The sequence below is a fragment of the Manis pentadactyla genome, chromosome 6 (assembly GCF_030020395.1).
Source record: "Manis pentadactyla isolate mManPen7 chromosome 6, mManPen7.hap1, whole genome shotgun sequence".
NCBI classification, from domain to species: Eukaryota; Metazoa; Chordata; class Mammalia; order Pholidota; family Manidae; genus Manis; species Manis pentadactyla.
This window is the reverse complement of record NC_080024.1, coordinates 66,629,170-66,650,808: the sequence shown is the minus strand read 5'-3', so window position 1 is coordinate 66,650,808 and position 21,639 is coordinate 66,629,170. Positions and strand designations below refer to the sequence as shown.

Here is a 21,639-nt window from a genome sequence, read left to right as displayed (position 1 = left end):
GTAAATGCATTTTTCTTTCCAGATAAATACATTTGATTTGTTTGGGGGCTGCCAAGAAGTCCTGAGATCACTTAAACAGGCTATTTCACCATTATCATTTTAAATTTTCAAGAAAACTGAGGGGAAAAATAAAAGATTGCCTCACCACAAGGAAAAGTTCCCTGAAATTAAGTGAGTAAAATTATTGTGCAAAACATATACTAATAGCTTGGATTAATACTTAGTGTATAGGCACAGACCTGATCATCTACATTTGCCCTCTTACGGCACTAAATTATGTTTTCTACCTTAATCTTGCCTCTACCTACCACTTCAGCATTTTATTAAAAAAATAATAATAATAAGGGAGAAATGTGGGATTCACATATAAATCAAGTATAAAAATCAAGCAAATAATCATATCGGACTTGATTGTTTATAGTCCATGATGCATGATCAAAACTGAAAGTTTCTGTGATATGACTGCCCTTGCACTGTTCACCATGTAAGAACTTATTCACTATGTAAGAACTTGTTCACCATGTAAGAACTTCGTTATGCTTCAGAAGATTGGAGACTGTTGAGAATTAGGCTTGGGGTTGATTAATGATTGCACATTGAGTTCCCTATACAGAATTTTATTGTTGTTAACAACCTTTGATCAATAAATATGAGAGATGCCCTCTCAAAAAAAAAACAACGTATACTAATAGGAAATGGCTCTAGCAGAGGCAACAGGCTTCTGCACTATATGGCATTTTGTTCTTTTATAATCACATTTTTTATTTGTTTTAAATTAACATATGTTGCTTTTGTTGCTATATGTCAGGCAGATCTGAGCAAGGTATATCGCGTATAATGCCCACAACTATAGGAAATAGGTGATATCTATCACTGGCCCACTTTAACATGAGGACAGAGCAGTTGAGTAACTTGTCCAAGGTCACACAGTCTGTGAACTGGAATATTGCTATTTGAACACAGTCTGATTCCAGACTCCAAGCTTTAAACACTCTACTGTATTGTCTTCTTAACTCTAAGATTTTATGAATCTTTGATTTTTAAAAACTTTAATAATTGTCATTTTTTTCAGAATTATTACATGATGTAACGAAATAAAATAATTTTTTTGAAAAGTGTAATCTGATAAAACAAAAGCCAAATACTTCATATGAATGGAGAGGCTAAGTAAGGGCTGAATACAAACGCCGTCAGTACCTACTGAAAAATAAGTACTTATCCAAACACTCTCCTCCCATTTACGGGCCCAATACTCCAACCCGATGTCCTCTCAGTGAGGGCGGGACTCCGCGCCGTAGAGCCGCCGTCCGCGCGCATGCTCACAGCGCGGGCTGGCGTCTGCCCGTACGCAGCCCCGCCCGCTCTGGCCGCAGGGGCTGCTGGGACGGCCCCCATCTTCCTTGCGCGCGTCAGGCCCCCAGCGGCGCTTCGAAACCAGTCAGTGCCGTCGCTGTAAGTGGTCCTGTGGCGGAGCAGTGCAGGGCCCGGACTTTCAGGTGAGCAACCCTCGGTGGCTCAAGAGAGGACGGTACAAAAGGGCCTCCTTCGCGTGGGACGCGGTGACGCGCTCCTGCGCGGCCGCCTCACAGCAGGCGCGTCACCGCGTGCCTGCTTTCCGTCCCGGCGCGCGCCGCGTGGGCCCAGGCGGGGCGCCCTGTGCGAGCGTAGGGGCGCGGGCGCGCAAGCTGCCGAGCCGGCTCTTCGCGGAGGGCGGGAGCGAGGGTTCCCGCCGCGGGCTGGGGCTCAGGCGAGCAGTGATGGCTGCTTTGAGACGGGGCTGTCCGCAACCCAGCTGCGCCGTAAAGGCTTCCTTCCTCCACCGCTTTCCCGCGTATCCGAAGGCGGGCGTTTCCCGCCCCCTGGGTGGGGTTCTGGGGAGGTTGGCGTGGGCTAGATGTTGGAGGGTTCGTTGAATCCTGTGGGACAGACTGGGGCAGGTGTTCTGGCATCCCTCTTGGGTTTTTAAGGTCCTCATACACTCACATCAAAGCTTCTGTGTGAAATGGGAAAGTGTGGGTATATTTCATAAGGAAAGTATCTCATGAAACGAAATTCCAAAATTGGATAGGCCAGAGAAGGGTTACATAGTTCTTTTATCTCATCCCTTGCTTTATAAGGGGCTCTAGGTCATGATAATTTAGGAATGTTGATTGTGGTCGTCAAAGCGATACGTATGATTATGCAAATTTTGTATTGGGATGTGTACCATCCAAATTCTTACTGCAAGAGCTTCCAGGGTGCATCTAGGTTATTGCAAAGCAATTATAGTGTTTAAAGCTATATCTCTTAAGTGTAGTTAATGATAGTTCATCACTAGAGTCAGTGGTAGACACCCATGATGAAATCTTAAAAATATACTTCTATACAAAGTGGATGACTGACTGGCTAAATAGAGCACCGGAAGCTAGCAGTTTGATGTCAGAAGACTTGTTTTGTGATCTCTAGCAAACCAACCTCACAACCTTCGTTGTTTCCTGCATTGTTAATGTCAGGGGTGTGAAATAGGAAACTGGCTGCAAGATTGACTAGTGTGTTAGCGAATTAGTAGGTATACACCCATTTAACGTTATTTTAGTGTCCATGTCCTCACAAATGATCATTTTCATATGTTCTTTAACATGCAGCAACTAATCTAACCCTGACTGTAGTAAGTGAATTTTTTTCACCTGAAGTTATGATACTTAATTTTTGCTGAGAAGTTTTTGGCACATCAGCTGTGATTAATTTTGAAAGAAATGTGACCCACACCAAAATATATAGGACTGAGGTCCAAAAGTAATATACTGACATATAGTGTTCTGCTTAAAGCTGGAAATGTTTGGTGAGTAGTTGGAGTTTTTCCCCCAAAACTTTTCTTGACCAGCTAAATGAAGATAACCACTTGCTTTGTTATAGAAGATGGAACAGTGATTTACTGAAAATAGTGTGGATTATTGATAGCTTTTCAACTTTACATCACTTGTTCCAAAGTTTTCTTTTGTTGGCATTTGAGAATTGAGTAATCAAACCTGTGAAATTAAAAATTGCTGATATTTAAGAAAACAATGCGATAGTGATCATTTCAAAACATTTTTTTTCTGGTCTTGAGTTTTATATAAAGAAAAAAAAAAATAACCTCTTTATGCCAATTTGGGAAAATTTACAGATAGCCACAATGGCCGAAAATGGTGATAATGAAAAAATGGCTGCTCTTGAGACCAAAATCTGTCATCAAATTGAGGTATGATTCTTGTACTATTAAACTGCAAAAACAAGCCCTTTGAAAGGAAATTTAGGGCCTCAAAACGAATACAGAAGGAACATTTAATGTCATTATACTGACCTATTTGGCTTGCCTTTGATTCTTGGAATTAGATTAACATGTAAGAGTAAGTAGTTTTCTGTTGGTGGAGCCAGTTTATGAAAACTAAGCACTACAAACATTTCAAAAGATAACACTGTAAACTAGTGCTACTTTTTTTTTTTGCTTTAGTTTCCTAGTCTATAAAGTGGCGGTAATAGTACACTCTTCTTAAGGTGTTTGTGAGGATTACCTTCGTTTAGTAAAATGTAAGCATTTAGTGGAGTGCCTGGCACATAAGAATCCTTTGTAAAGTACCTTCCCTGTTAAATAACACTTTCTATTCTTACAGGTCCTACTAGTTTTTTTTCTGCCCAGTTAGTTCTCCGCTATTGTAACTTCTAACATAATACCTGTTTTCAAAGTCCTTTTAGCATTTTTTTGAACGTAGGTATTTAAGTTGAAGCTTTACAGTGTCAATAATGGCTCCATGAGAAATTATAGCATAATTTAAGTCTTTTGTTTTCTGAGAAACTTAAGATCATATTGTTTGGTGTCTTTTAAGTTGTGCTTCTCTGCCATTTCAAATTTCCTATTTTACAACTTTCTTTAGTGTTTTCCTTACGATTTTAAGAAAAATTACAGATGATTTATTTTGTGTTTAATATTTAGAACAATATAAAGCTGTATATAGAAAAAGTTAATGGCTCTTCAACAACCTGCCGCCTCTCAAATCCCACCCTCCTGAGGTAATCAAGGGCTAAAAGCCAGATGAATACCCTTTCACACTTTGGTTGGTGCTCTCACCAACATACTTTCCTTTCCCCCACCGAACATGGAATGCATTTTGGGGGGAGTAAAATTTCGTGTCAAAAATTAACACAATCCCCTACTTGATCTGTAGTATATTTTCAATTTTTTAGCTGTGATTGTTCTGTGATGAATATTTTTATATATAAATCTTAGTAAACATGTTTACTGATTTAAGGTAAAATTCCTAAGAGAAGTACTGGCTCAAGGGTTATGCATATTTTTTTTAAGTTTTGTCACTTATTGCCAGTATACATTCCTACCTGTATGACCATTACTACGTTCAGGCCAATACTAGGTATTCTTGTTTTTAGAATTGGGCCAATTTGTTAGGTGAAAAATGCTATTTCAGTTGTTTTAAATTGCATTTGATTAATAATGTAGTTGAACTTTTTAAATGTTTGTAGTACATTTTTATTTTTAATGTCTTTTTTCTGTTAGCCAAAATGAATGTTTGTTTCTTCAGAATCAGAATATTATGCAATGCTCTGAAATATGTTGTAATTATCCTGCAGTATTATTTTTGGTTATTTAAATTTGCCTTAAGTTATAAGACTTATTAACAAACTTACATGTTTTTTACTTTTTATGCTACTTTTGGCATATCAGGTAGTCACACTTGGCTATTGTCATGTGTAGTTTTTTTATACTGAGAAAGAATACCTTTCCACTTAAAATAGATAAATGCTTATTTTTTAACTTTTAAAAATTAGTGATTAACCAGTTTATTACAATTCCTTTTGTTTAATAATCTATTCTTTCTACACTGATTTGAAATGAGACTTTTCATATACTAAATCCTTAAATATATTTTTATATTTAGGGCTTTCTAATCTATTGACCTATCTATCAATTGTATTGTTTCAGTAATCAATTTTTAGTTTGCCCTTTTTCTTAATTTGTGTTATAAATATTTTGCATTTTAGTGTATGTAGGAGAGAGTGTTTTTTGCCTCCAATGACGTTATTTTTATAGATTAGAACTTAGTGATGCAATGGTAAGAAAAGAAAACTCCAGGATCAGAGTCAATGTTATACAATGCTCTGAAATAAACTGTAATTATCTTGCAGTATTATTTTGGTGATTTCAATTTACCTCGGGACAAATTTTTAAAGGAACAGATTAAACTGGATGAAGGCTGGGTACCTCTGGAGATAATGATAAAATTCAATAGGTAAAAACCTTTTAAAAAATCATCTTTAGATTTTTTTATTAACAAGTTCTACTATTAAGTCTTATAATTCTTTTATGTATATTCAGGTTAAACCGTCTAACAACAGACTTTAATGTAATAGTAGAAGCACTGAGTAAATCAAAGGCAGAACTCATGGAAATAAGTGAAGATAAAACTAAAATCCGAAGATCTCCAACCAAACCCCTCCCTGAAGTGACTGATGAGTATAAAAATGATGTAAAAAACAGATCTGTTTATATCGTAAGTTGGTCTTTAATGCATTTAATTGTATTTTTAATTTATTTAGAAAGAATATATAGCAGGGTGTATTAAGAATAAGGGTTCCGGAATCATAGTTTCACCATATACTGTAATGTCCTTGGGCAATGTTCTTAACCTTTCTAAGCCTTACCTTCATAAATGGGGATATTATTTTTTACCTTGTAGAACTGTTGAGAGAATTAAATGAAAAAAAATTCCATCCACTATTATACAAAATCTTTGGCATATTTTAAGCACCTAGTGCATATCAACTGTTCTTATTTATAAGTAGCTAAACTTAATAGCAATTCTTTTTAGCATATTTAAGTATTTATTTTTTTATTCTGGAAAATACCAGAAATTCAAAAGTAGACTGAATAATGTACAATTACCCAACTTGGACGGTTATTAACATATGATTAATCTTGGCTTATCTCTGCCCCAACTGGATTATTTTGAAGTGAATCCCAGATCAGTAAGTCACTTTTGTTGAACTAGACAACAATGGCTCTTAACCCGAGCTGTTAGACATTTAAGAGACACAGAGCTTGGCTTCAGAACAAAATGAATCAATTTCTAGTGAATGGTTTGTTTTTTTTCTGAGAAGTCATTTGTGTATTTCTCCCTACTACTCACAGAAAGGCTTCCCAACTGATGCAACCCTTGATGACATAAAAGAGTGGTTAGAAGATAAAGGTCAAGTACTAAATATTCAGATGAGAAGAACATTGCACAAAGCATTTAAGGTATGGTTGGGTAATGTTACAGACTTTTTGTAGTTGAAAATATATGGGACATGACTTTCAAAAATTTGTCTTCCTGTTTAAATAGGGATCAATATTTGCTGTGTTTGATAGCATTGACTCTGCTAAGAAGTTCGTTGAGACCTCTGGCCAGAAGTACAAAGACACGGACCTGCTAATACTTTTCAAGTAAGTCTTTTTGCTCATGTTTCTTCTGGCTACCATTTAGTTCTATGGAATTGAGGCACTGGGCTAAGATGCATGGGATAGATAGCATCCCCTGTAAGGCCAGTATTTTTAGTATCCTTAGGTATCCTTTGAGAAATGCTAGAGATTTGCTCAGTGTGAATTACTAGTCCTTTGAGACTATAGGAAAGTGTTTATTAGTACCTTTTCAGTGTTAGCAATTAATAAAGTAGGCTAAGTTTTAGTACTTAACAGACTGATACTAAAATTTGGGCTTTTGGTGTGGTTAGAGAAGAAATCATTGTACAATTTTTCTCTCTTCATATTTCTTGGTCTGTATATATGCATGTTAACTTTTTATACCATACAAAAGATTATTTAAGAGAGAGTTGGACTATATTCTTTAATATGCCTGTGTGTGTCCACAAATTAGGATGAATGAGAACATTTTCATAATAAAGTTAGTTATATGGTCATAGTCTCCTACTTTTTTATTATACAATCTTTTAAATGCTATGTATTAAATCTGATGGACTTGGAGATGCACTGTGATGAATCATTATCAGTGTTAGAGCCTCAAAAAGTATTTTTTAACGTGATTTTCATAATTCTTAATTCTTGGTCTGAGAGATTTTAGAATTTTCTTCTGTGAAATACTAAAAAATTATGAAACATTACTTCTGGTTTATTTGTACTTTTTTTTGTACATGAATGATAAATGAAAACCAACATGAGATTGTTGTGGATATGAGGTTTCTTTTCGGGGTCATGAAAATATTCTGAAATTAGTAGTGGTTAGATAGTAGTAATTGGATCTTAGTACTGATTCAGAGGTGATTCTGAATATATTAAAAAACATTGAATTGTACACTTAAACGGGTGAATTTTATGGTATGTGAATTATCTTTCAGTGAAGCTGTTATTAAAAAATAAGTAACTACCTTGGCATCTTTTTAGTTTTTAGGTAATTAGGTAATTATGTTGATAGAAAATATTCCTTCCTGTGCTTTGTCTTAAATCATTTAGAGTAATTGGCAGTCTTTGCCCTCATAAACTTTAGCCTCTATGTTGTGTCCTTTAGGGAAGATTACTTCACAAAAAAAAATGAAGAAAGGAAGCAAAATAAAGTGGAAGCGAAATTACGAGCGAAACAGTAAGTATGTTGAGCTAATCATAACATTTTAATTGCTTAAAGCTTTGACAGGGGGGTAGAGTTAAGTGGTTCCAGGAAGTGGAGCTCATGTGCACTGAAATGAGTAGCAGTAGGCTCTTCTTTTGCTAGTGAAATATTGAGGTCATAAGCTGCCTTGATAACCCTGGGGCCACTCTGTTGCATTCTAGCATCAGACCATCAGGAAACCAAAGGATTGGCTTTGGTTACTAATTAGTTTAGTGATCATGATCAAAGTTAACTTTATCAGGATTTAATTTTCTTTCACAGTAAATGGAAACATTCTAATTACATTTTTATTTGTAGAGAGCAGGAAGAAAAACAAAAGTTAGCAGAAAATGCCGAAATGGTGAGTATTAATGGTATCTAAGAAATCTTATAATCCACAATTATGAGACTAAAAAGTCTGAGAACATTAAAGAATATATGGAAAAAATTCTCTAGTTGTCACTACACTGAAGTCATAGCCAAATAATATTGGCTAAAATTACTACTTAGATATTAAATAGTACAGACATAACTAATATCACACAACAAATACTACTTGGAGATATTAGGTGAGTTAAAATCAGAAGCCACTGTAAAACAAAGGACGACAAAGGGAAGTGCACCGTTAACCTACTTCAAAACAGCATTTTAATTTTTAGCTTTTTCTTTGTGTAGGTATAGAGTGGTATAAGCCATTTCTGACTGGTGGTTGCATTAAGAAACTTTTTTATTACTTTGTATGTTTTTGTAGAAATCTTTAGAAGAAAAGATTGGCTGCTTGCTGAAGTTTTCAGGTGACTTAGATGATCAGACCTGTAGAGAAGATTTGCACATCCTTTTCTCAAATCATGGTGAAATAAAATGGATAGACTTTGTCAGAGGAGCAAAAGAGGTTTGGAAACATTCATATGCTTTTTAGCAATCAGCTTAAAAATCCATAGAAACTTACCTTTTAGAAGATAAAATTAATAGAAAAGCAATTTTTTATTAATGTGTTTGTGAATACTTTCTACTTGATCATTTACTTTCCATTTTGTTACTGCTATCACTGGATGTGATGTCTCATATTTTCTGAATTTTGCTGTGAATAACTGTTAGACTTGAAGTTTCACAATAACTTCCTGATGTTCAGTAAAATTCATTGAAACTGGTAATGGTGTGCAAGGTTTGCAGTGTAGGTAAATTGTTTGTGTGAAGAAATTAACTGTGGCTTTAGGATGTGGCTTTCATCTGTCTTTGCTGTAGGGAATAATTCTATTTAAAGAAAGAGCTAAGGAAGCACTGGATAAAGCCAAAGATGCAAATAATGGTAACTTACAATTAAGAAACAAAGAAGTGACATGGGAAGTACTAGAAGGAGATGTGGAAAAAGAAGCATTGAAAAAAATCATTGAAGATCAACAAGAATCCCTAAGCAAATGGAAGTCAAAAGGTCCTTAGTTCTGATTTTTTTCTTTGACAGTTATTTTAATTCATTTGAGTAAAAAATTTAATGTGAAAAAAAAATTTAATATGTTGAAAGACACTGACAAGAGATTTAAAACATTTCTTTACTGATTTCTGCATTATGTCTCCACAGGTCGCAGATTTAAAGGAAAAGGAAAGGGAAATAAAACTGCCCAGACTGGATCTGCTAAAGGAAAAGTACAGTTTCAGGGCAAGAAAACTAAATTTGATAGTGATGAAGAACGTGATGAAAATCGTTCATCGGGTAAGTTTTTTTTTTTAATTTTTTAAATTTTATTTTGGTATCACTAATATACAATCACGAGCAGCATTGGTTACTAGATTCCCATGATCAACTCCCTACCACATACCCCATTACAGTCATTGTTCATCAGCATAGTAAGACGCTATAGAGTCACTACTTGTCTTCGCTGTGCTATACTGCCTTTCCTGTGCCCTAGGGTAAGCTTTTTAAACTCCTTTAGTACTTTCATAAGAAATTATTTGTGGGACAGAATGGCATGTGGTTTTTCAACTTCTGTATAAGTGACGTTCTTGGATTGTGATACACACTGGGTATTCTGTTTGACAAGTGGGAAGCACAGATATATGGAAGGTAAGATTAGAGAACAAGTCTGTACAAAAGGAAAATACTTTTCTCATTGGTGTAGGAGGTTTTTCTAAACAATTATTTTTCAGGCTCAGTATGAAAATAGAGTAATACAGTAAACTTAACAGAAGTTAATTCTCTTGTTGCATAGGACCGGTAAAAAGAGCAAGAGAAGAAACAGACAAAGAAGAACCTGCATCAAAACAACAGAAAACAGAAAATGGTGCTGGAGATCAGTAGTTTAGACATTTTTTTAAATTCATCTTAATTAGGTTTTAATTTGTCTTAGGAGGCTTTTAAAAAGAAAACCGAATTAGGTCCACATCAATGTCCACCTGCAAGAAAGGAAAGTTTTTTGTTGTTTAACCTTTTTTTGTTAATCCAAATGAAGATTTCTTTTTTTAATGTGTAGTTGTGTTATTGCAGATAATTCAAATATCAAAAGGATTCTTCCACTAAATTGCCTTTGTAATATGAGAATGTATTAGTACAAACCAATAAAACATACATAAAAAGAGCAAAATCTTAGTTTTTCTTTTTGTGCCCAAAGCACTTAAGAATGTTGATTATAGGCCCGGCCCTTAGTTAATGCTTCTATCTCCTGGGCTCATTTTCTGTATTTACTTGGGCAAGTTGACAACACTAGAAATAATTACTTACTGCAAAGTTTTTCAGTACTAAATGTAGATAAGCCAAAATCAAGAGACTTACTGATTTCTTTTTATGAAACTTGTATGATGCTGGCAGGTCGTATCGCAGCTCTAGAAAAACAAAAGCCATCAAAGGATAAAAATTACATTTTCAAACATTTACCACACTTGACTCAAAAAAAAAAACCCTGCAAGTATTAAATGCTGGTAAGCTGAATATTTTAGTCCTGTCACCTTGACTTACCCAAGGGCTGACTTCATATCTATCCCCATGACTTATATATTAGTTGTGGAAATTTGAGGTCATGAGGAAGTTAGAAGGGTGATGAGGACAAAAAAGTATATCCTTTGAAAATGATAGTACCTCGCTAATTTTTTTTTTTTCTATGGAGAATGTTGAGTGAATTTTTGTGTAAGTTGTAAAGCTTGTGCGTACCTTCATTGCATTCTGTATGTTCTCCATACCTCGCTAATTTTAATTTGCTAATAATCTATAGCTTAGCAATCTCATAATAATGCTTATTTGAAAAACTTACCTGGATTTTAGTAATGGTAGTAATGTAGTTATATTAGTTATTTCCCTACTAAGTTTTAATATTCTTTCTTTCCAAAGAATAATGTAGGTTCTCCAAACATTACTGATCAATTGATGGCAGTAGTCTAGCTATTCTAAACTTACTACTGATCAGTTGATGGCAGTTGGCACGGGCCATGCTACTCATGCTGTTTGACAAGGTCCAGGCAACAGGAGGAATCCTGAAAGTCAGGAAACCTCACAGCTGGCCCCTGCTAGTCCCTGTATTTGTTTTTGCAGTTATGATGCTGATAATTGGATTCATGTATGGGAAAATTTTCATGACAAATATTTTGACTAACAATCTGACCCTCGTAGAGGAGAATAATCTGACCCAAAGCTATGATCAAAATAATAGTGCCGGGAACGAAAGCAGTGCTCCGGGACTTACCGTCCCAGGCATACTGCCACGAGCAATTACATTAGAACAACCTAAAATATTCACAGAATTAGATGTGGCCTGTTCCCCCTTTTGCAATAACACAAACATGCCTAATGAAGACTTCTTTACTGGATTGGCTAAGGAAGAATTACGGGAACTTGGGCCATTGAAAATCCCATTTTTATTAGAAAGTTAAATGAAACAGCAAAGTGAAACTAAAAGATCCAATAATCACGGTTCAGGGGCCTCCCCATGTTGTTTATAAAATAAGGGGACGCCTCTGGTATCCACCCAGGGGAAAGAAGTCTATGGGCAAAATAGACAGATGGACATTTACAGGTATCCCTTACACAGGAATTTATGATGAAAACAAAATACTGTTACATCAATGGCAAAGTAGTACGTGCAGACTCTGTGTCACTACATGAGGATGAAAAGAGCTAGGAAACCATACTGCCTATGGACATGAGAGGAAAGATGCAAGGAGTTAAAAATGTGGAATGAATATTATGACAGAATAAAATGTTTTATACTGTATACGGGAATTAGATCCAGATTGTGAGGGCCCATACCTTAAAATAGGATGGATGGATAACTTTTGGGTGTAAACCCAAGTGGCAGACAATGAGTATAAGATGGTATTAGCTTAGAAAAGAATCTTATAACCTGAGTATAACCTTAGATTCTAAATATGAACTGTAAGTAAACTTTATATATAACCTCATACGCTTAAAAGCAAAAGCAGACATTATAAACCACATGCCGTCACACCATTTTTCTGTCTAGCACCTAGCACGTAACCTACATCTCTGGCCAAAAAGGTTAGGGGAAAGTTAAACATTAAATGTTACAAGGAAGCTGTTCAAAGAAATGGTAACATCTGTAATGAGCCAGAATTATACAAAAACTGAAGGGAAAAAACACTGTATCATCCATGATCAAAGAAAATGTTTAACATTATGTAAGACCTAAAAGATATAAAAATAAAGACCCTGCTACTTGATGTCAGGAGATACTTCACACTGACTCTGAGTCTTGTCTCCTCATTCACTGATGCTGTCCTTTCCTTCGTGGTTCCCACCCCGGTTGGAACTTGACTCTGACAGGCAGTAGTCTACTTATGTTTCATACTTTTCAACGTAAATTGTAACTCTAGATCTCTTAACAGCTCTGAAATTTTAATGTGCAATCAGATCACTTCCAAATCAAATCCTTTTGAAATGTAGACTGTAATTCAGTAGGTCTGGGTGTAGCCTGAAATTCTGCAAGTCTAATAGGCTCCCAAGGGATGGCTGTGCTAATGGTCTGAGGACATTATTTGGAAGTAGCAAGGTTCTGGCTTTGTATGCTACAGGAACTGTTCTAAGATGCTCCATGTTGCATATTACAATACCTTACACTGGGTAAGGAATGACAATACTGAATATAAATAGGAAGAGTGATAGACCTTTTATGCACTACGTTACTTATGAATAGTAATGTATCTGTTTATATGGTAAACATCACAGTGGTAATACGTAGTTGGTTATGTAAAAAACATTTCCCCTTACCAAGCCTCTTACTTGAGGCTTTTCAGAATTATTTGGATTATACTTAGCTATTAACATGCTTTTCCCATTTTGACGTTTGTGAATATTATCAAATTTACTAATAAAAGGATCAAATATTATTTACTTGGAGTGTGGATGATTATATTGTATCTACTTGACTCTAGGGACAATTAGAAAATTCAGTAGAAAGGCAATTGAAATTTGGTAGTGTATTTTCCATGAATAGATTTCAAGCTGAGGTCGGACCAACTCTGAGCCCAAGTTTTTGTCACTGTGATGCTATACAGGGTTCTCTTAGCCTGTAGTGACCACATACTTGGGTACTATTAGAAATTTTCAGTGAAATGCATAAATTGGGACCATCTAGGCAAACACTGGTACCCTGCCTTCATTCCATTTCCAACCCATTACCAACAAGCACATTTGCCACACTGGAAAACGTGTTCTATAGTGTCTCCTCAGCAATTGTATAAATATTCTAGCTGCACTAATGCATGTTGGCCTTACAGTTCTGTTTTGTAAGAAACTTATAAATTGTCTTACCTGCAATAATATTTATCTTTATTTTCCACTCTGCAGCTTTCTTTCGAATATGCTGAATATAAATAACATGTTAATGTGAGCTGATTTTTAAATACTTTTTGAAAACTTTCTACTAATACTTGATAGTAAGTTTTAAAGCTTTGAATATTTCCTTAGAATTTAGACTCTTAAAAAATTTTCAATTGTATGGATAGTATATTGGAAATAAACCAAGCCATTTATGTATTTTTAACAATCTGAACCAAATTACAATTAAAGAAATAAAGTTATTTTTTCAGAAACCCATCAATATGCACAATGTATTCATATGGTTTTATAGCATTTATTTCATCAATATATACAGCTATCCTGGCAACCATTTTGTTAAATGAGGAAATAGTAGGATAGTAGTATCTATCTAGTATTTAATGAGCATTTGATTACAAGTTTTAAGCAAATACTTCATTAAGTGCATTTTTAGAACAGAATAATAGTATCTTTCATCAGACTGTCACAGAATGTGAACAGTACTTTGAACTGTGCCAGCACACATAGTAATACTAAGTTAGCTATTTAGAGGTCTAAAATTCTCAAAACTACTTCATAAAATTTTTGGTTCTCAATTTGTTATAAAAAATTGTTTTATGAATTTAAAAAATCTATATAAAACACTCCAACATTAATAGAAATGGGAAAAAAATTCCCACAATCCTCTACATAAGTTATGTGCATAATTTTCTAGAAATACTATAGTAGAGACATCAATATTTGGTATCAAACTTTTGTTCATGTTGGCAGTGTTCATAATAGTAGTTAACTGGCATCAAGTTGACTGATAAAATTAACTTTCCCTAAATTTTAGTTTCAAATACTTCCATTATAAACAAACTGACAATGTTTGTGCTTGTAGTTTTTTCTTGAACTTAAATAGTCCCAGCTCTAGGCTTGCTTTTCCTCTGAGGAAACTGAGATCTAGAGTTTCTGTATAAGGATACAGCCTTTAGCGCAAACAATACAAGTTAATGGAAGCTTGATCCTTGATAAGTTTGAGAGAAACATGGTATTTCTTTGCTGTCTGAGCCCTAAGGTTAATGAAAGAGATTTTACATGTTAGATTATACAATGGAATATATTTGGTTGTGACAGAAATGTCAAAGAATTAATGGGCTAAGTTTGGGATAAACACTGAAACAACAGTGCCTGGCTTACCTACTTAATACAAGTCAAAAGCTAAATATTCACAATGTCTAAAGGAAGATATGGCAACAGCTTCGAAAGTTAACAGTTTATTAACATAGCTGCCAGGATACACATATTTCACCTAAGTACTTCTATCAAAAGATTATTCTATGTCAAATATAACTATATTAAGAATAGATGGTCAAGCACTTTTAAAAGAGAAGGGTCTATAGTTAAGGGATCTGGGGTAATCTTCAGTGAATTATTACTATAGTAATACTTAACATTTTCACAAGTTTAGAGCAGGTATATCTACAAAAGGATAAAATAAGGACTTAATATTAGAAGTTATTTCTCATCATACCTCCTTCACAGTATGCACAATACACACCAGATTATGTTATTTCATCATTGGTCCGATGGAAATACTTTTGTACTAAGTAAAAATGCACTTAATGAAATATTTGCTTAAAATTTTAAATAAAATGCTGATAACGCTGCCTCCTAATAGTGGAACATGGCAATACCAAACAACCAAGATGGGAGTTCTTTGGTAACATGGCAACAAGAATTCATTTAAATTAGACTTGCTGCTTGCTTCTATTTTTACTTGGCCTGCTGTATATGAGTAACATAAAATTTATGTTATGCCAAGCTGCACAGAGAAGAATTCACAGCAGGAGGCCTGACAGCTTTTTCTTAGGGAGTCCTACGTAGAAGGTTAGCCCTTGGTTGGCTGGAATATGGAAACTTAGACTTTCAGAGGGTTTTTGTTCTCCATACCCTTAATTGATAACAGTGGCTCACTGTGCTTAAACTTTTATGCTGAATACCTGTTTTGCTACTGGGAGTCTGGAATTAGGGATTTGCCAGGCAGAGGAGTACCTATGTGATCAGACCTCAATAAAAAGCCTGGGCACTGAGTCTTTGTGAGCTTCCCTGGTTGACATTCACATGCTTTGTCACAAAGATTTGCTGCTGAGGAATTAAGTGAGAACTCTGAAAGCCTGCACCTGGTTGCTCCTGTACTTACTTAACGCACCTTTCCCTTTGCCATTTTTGCTATGTATCTTTTAGCAGTAAATAATGAGTATGACTGTATGCTATAGTGTGAGATTTCCCTGTGAATCACCAAACCTGAGGATGGTCTTGGGAACCTCCTCAACACAAGCTTCTGCATGTACCATTACTCATGTTAGCAGTGTATATATTTTTAGCCACGTAATTATGTATTTTAAAGGGTAATTAGACTACTGCAGATGCAGAACTTATTTTTTCCAACCTGATTCCAGTACAGTGTATTTACGCAATTTTTTTCCTACAAAACTACTTCAAAATCTATACATGTATGATTTAAAGTATACATGTATGATTTAAAGTAACAGCTAATGTAGCAGTTACATATGCAAGACACTTCTAAGTGTCTTTGCAAATATTGGCTGATTTAATCCTTACAACAACCTTACAAGGTATAAGGTACTTTTAGTTCTTTATAAGAGTGTAGGTGAATACAGTATAGGGGATGAAACTGAACTCAAGTACTTTGACCAAGATAACAATTGGGAAGCAGCAGAGTCCAGATCTGAACTTAGGCTGTCTGGCTCTACAGTTTATCTTCTTGATCACTATATTATATAGACACTAAAAAAAATGCACCACTCTCACCCCCAGTTTTCTGGAAATACATCTTATACATCCCCATGTATTACATGCTGGCAAGAGAATAATGGAAGGAGGTGGGTTCTGAACTCAAATCAGTTTGAATCCAGGTTCACTGTTCTTAAAAATCAGGACTTAACTGCCTTCCTTATGCACACGAAACCACACACAGGGACACTGGGACTACAGGCATCAATCAGGATTTACCCAGGAAAACGAGGACATACCATAACCCAAGGTATACCATACTTCTCTACTGATTTATCATCTTGTTCCCAGTAACAGTTTCTGCCAGAACAAATTTTTGACAAAAGAAGTTATATAGAGGCTGGGAAAAAGCTGATTACAAATGCTAGGTAGTTAAAGGGAAAATTCAGTTTCTAAGTACCAGATGTTAACAAATGTCAGAAGAAATAGATACCCTAGTATTTAGTATTCATAGCAAATCCTTAAAACAGTCATAAATTTAAAACAAATGACACAGAAAATGATTGAACTTACTTCTCTTGTTGAGGATTTGTGTAAAGAATATACTGCTGTTCTTGCTATTTCCAAAGCAGTCTTCAGAAATGCCATATCTGTCCCTGTCAAGAGTAGAAAAAGCTCCTGTTTACATTATAAACCTGTTATCAAAACAGAAAATCAAATGAATACTAGGTATTTTAAAACATTTTCTTCTAAATTCCAAAATAGCCACTTCAAATTCTTTCTGCAATGAGAGGGTACAAACAAATAAAATATCTAAATACTTTTTTTTAAGGTTGATAGAATAAAACCAGAATGATACTATCTTGGTTAAGTAAGGTTAAAGTAAAAATTTCAATATTAAATTCCAAACTAACAACTTCGAAAGAAGGGAGAAGGGAACAGAGTAGCAATCAGAATCAAGTGGGGTCTGGAGTGATGACTTTTTAAACTACATTATTTTCCTCCTCTTACTAACTTCCTATGCTCCTTGCCCATAGCATGCACAAAATAAGTGGTCACAGTAAGTCACTGACAGCCATATGTTGAAACCTTTGAGTGTGTTAAGGTATTAAAAAAAGGTTCTGAAAGCTTACTATCCTTTATAAGACACATAATCATATACAGGGTTAGGTAAATCATTCTTTAAAACGTAGTATAAGTAATAAATGAATAAAAAGACTTTATTAGTATAAATTTGTGAAAAAGACTGAAATATTCAATTCCATAGCCATGCATTAACAAACTGAAATTGTAATAACTATACAGGTAAGAGGTTGGTTTATTTAGTAAACACTGATAAAAACACTGACCCAAACGAGGAGACAGTGGCTTTTAAAATGTACTTTTCTACAAATACACCAGTATACCTGATTCTTGTTACCAACCTTTATTTTTGGTCCCAAAGGGAGGATTCATAATTACTGTATCAAATGACTTGGACATTCTGTTAGACAATAAGCACACATCACATTGAACCATGTCAACATTCATTAACTCAAACTCTTCCACATTCCTGTTAAATATTTCCAGTGCATCTTCATCTATGTCAAATCCAACACATAACCTATAAATACAAAACACAAAGAATGACTACTTACAGCTCCCAAGTCAGAATAATAACAAAACCAAAAACATACTTTTTAACTCAACTGGCAAAGTAAGGGTGAGTGTTACCTTTCAACAGCATGATTTCCCATCCCGGCAGGTGTGTTACTCAGATGCATTACCATTTCTTTTTTTAGTTTGTTTTGCTGTTCTGCCCATTCAAAATATACAGTATCAAATACTTACTCATCTCATACTATACAGTCCCATAACTCTAATTCAGTTGATTCTATTTATGCTTACTAAGGCCACCCATACCCAAGTAGTACACAGTGGGTCACTTACCCTGCTCCTAGCATTGCAGTTCCAATGCTAAGTACTCCACAACCACATCCTAGATCTGCAACCACTTTATTTTCAATGTCATCATATGTGTTATGGATTGTATATAGCATACATGCTGAAAGATCAAAGAACATTTTGAGGAATACATAAGCAAGGTGATGACCAAAATCAAATTTGTACAAATGACTCTTCTAAAACAATATCTTGTATTGCATTATTCAATTATCCCCCACATGGTGTTGCAGATTATTAAAAACACATAAGGTATAGTAACTTGGTATGCGGTAATGAGACAGGGACCATGGATGTAGTCAGAGTAGGGTGAGGGCCTCCGGAGGGGGCAGGGCGAGATATCTGCAGTCAGAGCAATGTAACTACATGCAAGGAAACCCACCTACTAAAACTCTATATTGAACATTAAGCTCTAGAATCATTCTTCAGTGACATCAGTTAATGTTCCCCAGATAAATAAGAGTAGCACATGTTTTATTATGCTAATCATTTGTAACCATGTGTAAGATTCACTTTAGTATACTAAAAGGCCCAGGCCTATGTGCTGTCTTTCCTCCTTCATATCTGACGAGGTAATTCTGCAAACTGAGCAACTAACTTAGCATGTAGACCCAGCTGTAGACGGCATAGTAAAAAGCAGGAAGAATTCCATCTTAAAGATAAGATTGCATTTTAACACCCAGGAAGTTCAAGAGGCAAGATTCTTTAGCAAGTAGACAATACCTCAGCCCACCTTGGGGGCTGGGCAGACAGCCTTTTGACGTGCTCCCAGACCAAGGCACTGGTGTCCCAGAGAGAAATCAAGGCAGGAAATTCCTTGTGTTAAGTTAATTTTTAATATTCAGGGTCCACTTAAAAAGTCCACACCCCTAAACTCTTTTTCACATTCTCGAAAAATCCTCAACTGCCTATAAAACCCCCTAGACAACGCACCACTATGGACTCTCTTGTCCCTTCCTGGCGTGAGCCAGGAGCTCTGTCCTTTTACTTTATCTCTAAATAAAAACCTGTACCTTGCTCTCCTGCCTTGACTGTTTGTGAAGCTCATTCTTCGGCTTCGTGAACAAGAACCCCAGCATCAGTAAGAGGCCCCACAAAGGATGATTAACACATACCAAAGCTTTCCAAAAAGTAGTCTCTGCTGACAATGTCAGGAATGACAAAACTTTAAAGTAAAATGAGAAAAATAAGGTAAAAATGTTTTTTCTTCAGCTTGTTCAAAATCTTGCCATTCATATATATCAGTTCTTTCTTTGATACTGACATATTTTTATGAAAGGATGGTAAGAGTAAAGGTTTAAAAAATATCTTTCCTTGTCAAAATAAAAACTTGGCAACCCTATGTCAGTTTTCAAAATGGTTTTGAAATTTTTATCAATCTGTGAAACCTGTAAGTCTGGGAGAATCACTTGTAAATATAGAACAAGAATTAACATTAAAATGGCACAGAACTTTTTGCAACAAGTTTGTCACCAGAACACAAATGCCGTAAATTCAAGCTAGAATGGGAAAGGAAAAGACCTACATCCACAATACAGCCTTTAGACACATATATTCATGGTCTACAGACACAATATATTCAAAATCTAATGAGACCTAATAAGAGAACTACTGAGGAACAGAGCAGAAGTTGCTGAGATTGGAAAGGGACCTTTCAAACATACAGAGTTCTGGGATACACTGAAGGTGAGGTATGAGTAGAGATACCCGCTGGTATCTCCCTATGGATATCTGAACCTAGCAAAGACTACTTGCCAAAAATGACCCCCAGGATCCAAAGATTTTATCAAAACACAATTACCCAGGGACATCTCAGGCTGACTCAGTTGTCCTGAGTATCGATACAGGTGTGACTTTGAAGCTAGTATCTCAAAAAATTAGCACACCCATGCATGTTACACACTGGGTGCAGAACAACTGATTAAAAAAAAAATACAGTATGTTGGTGTTGAAAGCAGGTACGCATGTATTTTCCTTGACTTTCACTGGTAGTTTAGAAACAGAACTACTTTGGAACTGCAACGGAATTCCTTCTTGCAGGGTTCCCAACAAATTAATTTCCCTAAGAGTCCCCAATGACTTTGGCAATAGGTTTTATCAATGTAAATGGGTTTTCCAGTGTTCTCTCCTGTAACTCTTAGTATCAATCTTTTGCGTCAAGCAACACTGTTGATTCTCAGATCATTTGTTAAAACTGAAATGCATCCTCATCTTTATCTATAGTACTTATTCTGGATTTGTTAAACTCAAGTCTTCCTGCTACCAACTCTAGCACTCATTTATAAGGCAGTGTATATCACAGGAATCTTTGCACTGGCAATTCACTGAAATAGGAAATTAATTCTTGTTTGTCAAATATTTTCTAAGCTCCTAACTTGTATCAGAACTCTCCGAGGCACTGGTAATTGTGTTAACAAGACCTGGAAATTCTTTGCCCTCAAGGAGTTTATAGCGTAACGAAAGAAACAAAACACAATAAAAAGATGTCCGACAATGCTACGGAATATGCAGAAAACCAAACAGGAAAACGAAGTGTGTGTGGATGGTATCTCCAGCTTCGGTGTCAAGGAAGTCCTCTCTGGCGTAATACGGAATTTCCTCTAGACGTTCTCTGTGCCCAGATAACTGTTCTATTTGTCAATGTGGAGTGGATGGACAGGACGAACCCGGCAAGCACGGCCGCGGTAACCAGCCGCCCTACCTGCAATGTGTGGCCTCGTCGGATACTGTTCTAGAAATAGCTTGGGCCTCTCGAATCCATCCACTTGTTGCAGGCGACTCTCCAGTTCCTTAAGTTTTAATTTCTTCATCTTTTTTAAAAAGTGCGAGCTCGCATGGCTTTATAGCCCTGAATCTGCTGAGAAACCTATTCGACCCGGGTTTCCTCCATCCCCGCCGCGGGTCCCTTTTCCAGCGCCGCTCGGTCGAGCCCGGAACGCCGGGCTCGGAGAGCGCACGCCGCTTCCGCTCTCCTCCCGGCGCCGGCGACGGGCGTGGGCTCCGGCAGCCTCTGGCCCGCCTCCAGGGTGTCCGGCGCTGAGCTTGAGGTCCGCAGAAGCCGTTTGCACCTCCGGCCTCGGGAACTGCAGGGAGCCCGGAACTAGGGTGCACACTGCAGAGGCTGCCGGAGCCGGAAGCGCCGCCGCGCACGCGCGTGGCACCCACCGCACCGCCGCCTGGCGCCGGGTTGCAACCGGGTCCTGCGCACGGGTTCCGCTGGCGACCCAGGACCTTCCTTCACCTCCACGGAGCAAGGTCTGCACCGCCGTACAGCCTGCCCTTCTCGCAGGCGCCGGGCGGCCCCCGCTGCCTTTCGCCCTTTAGCTTTTCCTTGAGTACCTGCAGGCCTTTAAAGGATGGGGAAGAGAGCGTTGAAAGTCACGGTCACATTGTTTTAATGTCAGTGTCCTTTCTGCTTCCTGTCTCCAAGTCTCCTCTCAAAAAGTAGCAACCTTCAGTCCCATTTACCTAAATGGTTAAATCCATTTGCTTACTGTAAGGTTAAAGGCACTGGAGAGAGGAATGAGCACGTAAGGCACTGATGACGTGCCGAAGTACCCAGCTGCTGCCCCCTCCCAACCTGAA

The 21,639-nt window shown here is 36.6% G+C and overlaps 2 protein-coding genes across 5 annotated transcripts; one reads left to right on the top strand and one right to left on the bottom strand.

Annotated features, from left to right (window-relative positions):
- The first annotated feature begins 1,338 nt into the window (after window positions 1-1,338).
- On the top strand, window positions 1,339-9,914 carry SSB (small RNA binding exonuclease protection factor La). Of its 3 annotated transcripts, none has more exons than XM_057503931.1 (12): window positions 1,339-1,496; window positions 3,146-3,220; window positions 5,161-5,264; window positions 5,351-5,525; window positions 6,164-6,271; window positions 6,357-6,457; window positions 7,536-7,607; window positions 7,932-7,974; window positions 8,365-8,505; window positions 8,859-9,045; window positions 9,193-9,324; window positions 9,821-9,914. In XM_057503931.1, exons 2-12 carry the CDS (start codon window positions 3,155-3,157, stop codon window positions 9,907-9,909), a joined length of 1,218 nt encoding a protein of 405 aa, XP_057359914.1. In that variant the 5' UTR covers window positions 1,339-1,496; window positions 3,146-3,154; the 3' UTR covers window positions 9,910-9,914. The 3 variants fall into 3 exon arrangements, with proteins under 3 accessions (XP_057359914.1, XP_057359916.1, XP_057359915.1); XM_057503932.1 differs by lacking the exon at window positions 1,339-1,496 and adding an exon at window positions 2,592-2,647; XM_057503933.1 differs by lacking the exon at window positions 5,161-5,264.
- Window positions 9,915-9,917: 3 nt separating this feature from the next.
- Window positions 9,918-21,436, bottom strand: METTL5 (methyltransferase 5, N6-adenosine). Of its 2 annotated transcripts, XM_036888081.2 has the most exons (7): window positions 20,756-21,436; window positions 18,043-18,157; window positions 17,538-17,716; window positions 16,687-16,769; window positions 13,369-13,420; window positions 10,381-10,430; window positions 9,918-10,004 (listed from the first exon to the last, which is right to left on the bottom strand). In XM_036888081.2, the coding sequence occupies exons 1-7, from the start codon at window positions 20,862-20,864 to the stop codon at window positions 9,966-9,968; spliced, it is 627 nt and encodes a 208-aa protein (XP_036743976.2). In that variant the 5' UTR covers window positions 20,865-21,436; the 3' UTR covers window positions 9,918-9,965. The 2 variants fall into 2 exon arrangements, with proteins under 2 accessions (XP_036743976.2, XP_036743977.2); XM_036888082.2 differs by lacking the exon at window positions 13,369-13,420 and having other exon boundaries at window positions 20,756-21,423.
- Window positions 21,437-21,639: the final 203 nt, after the last annotated feature.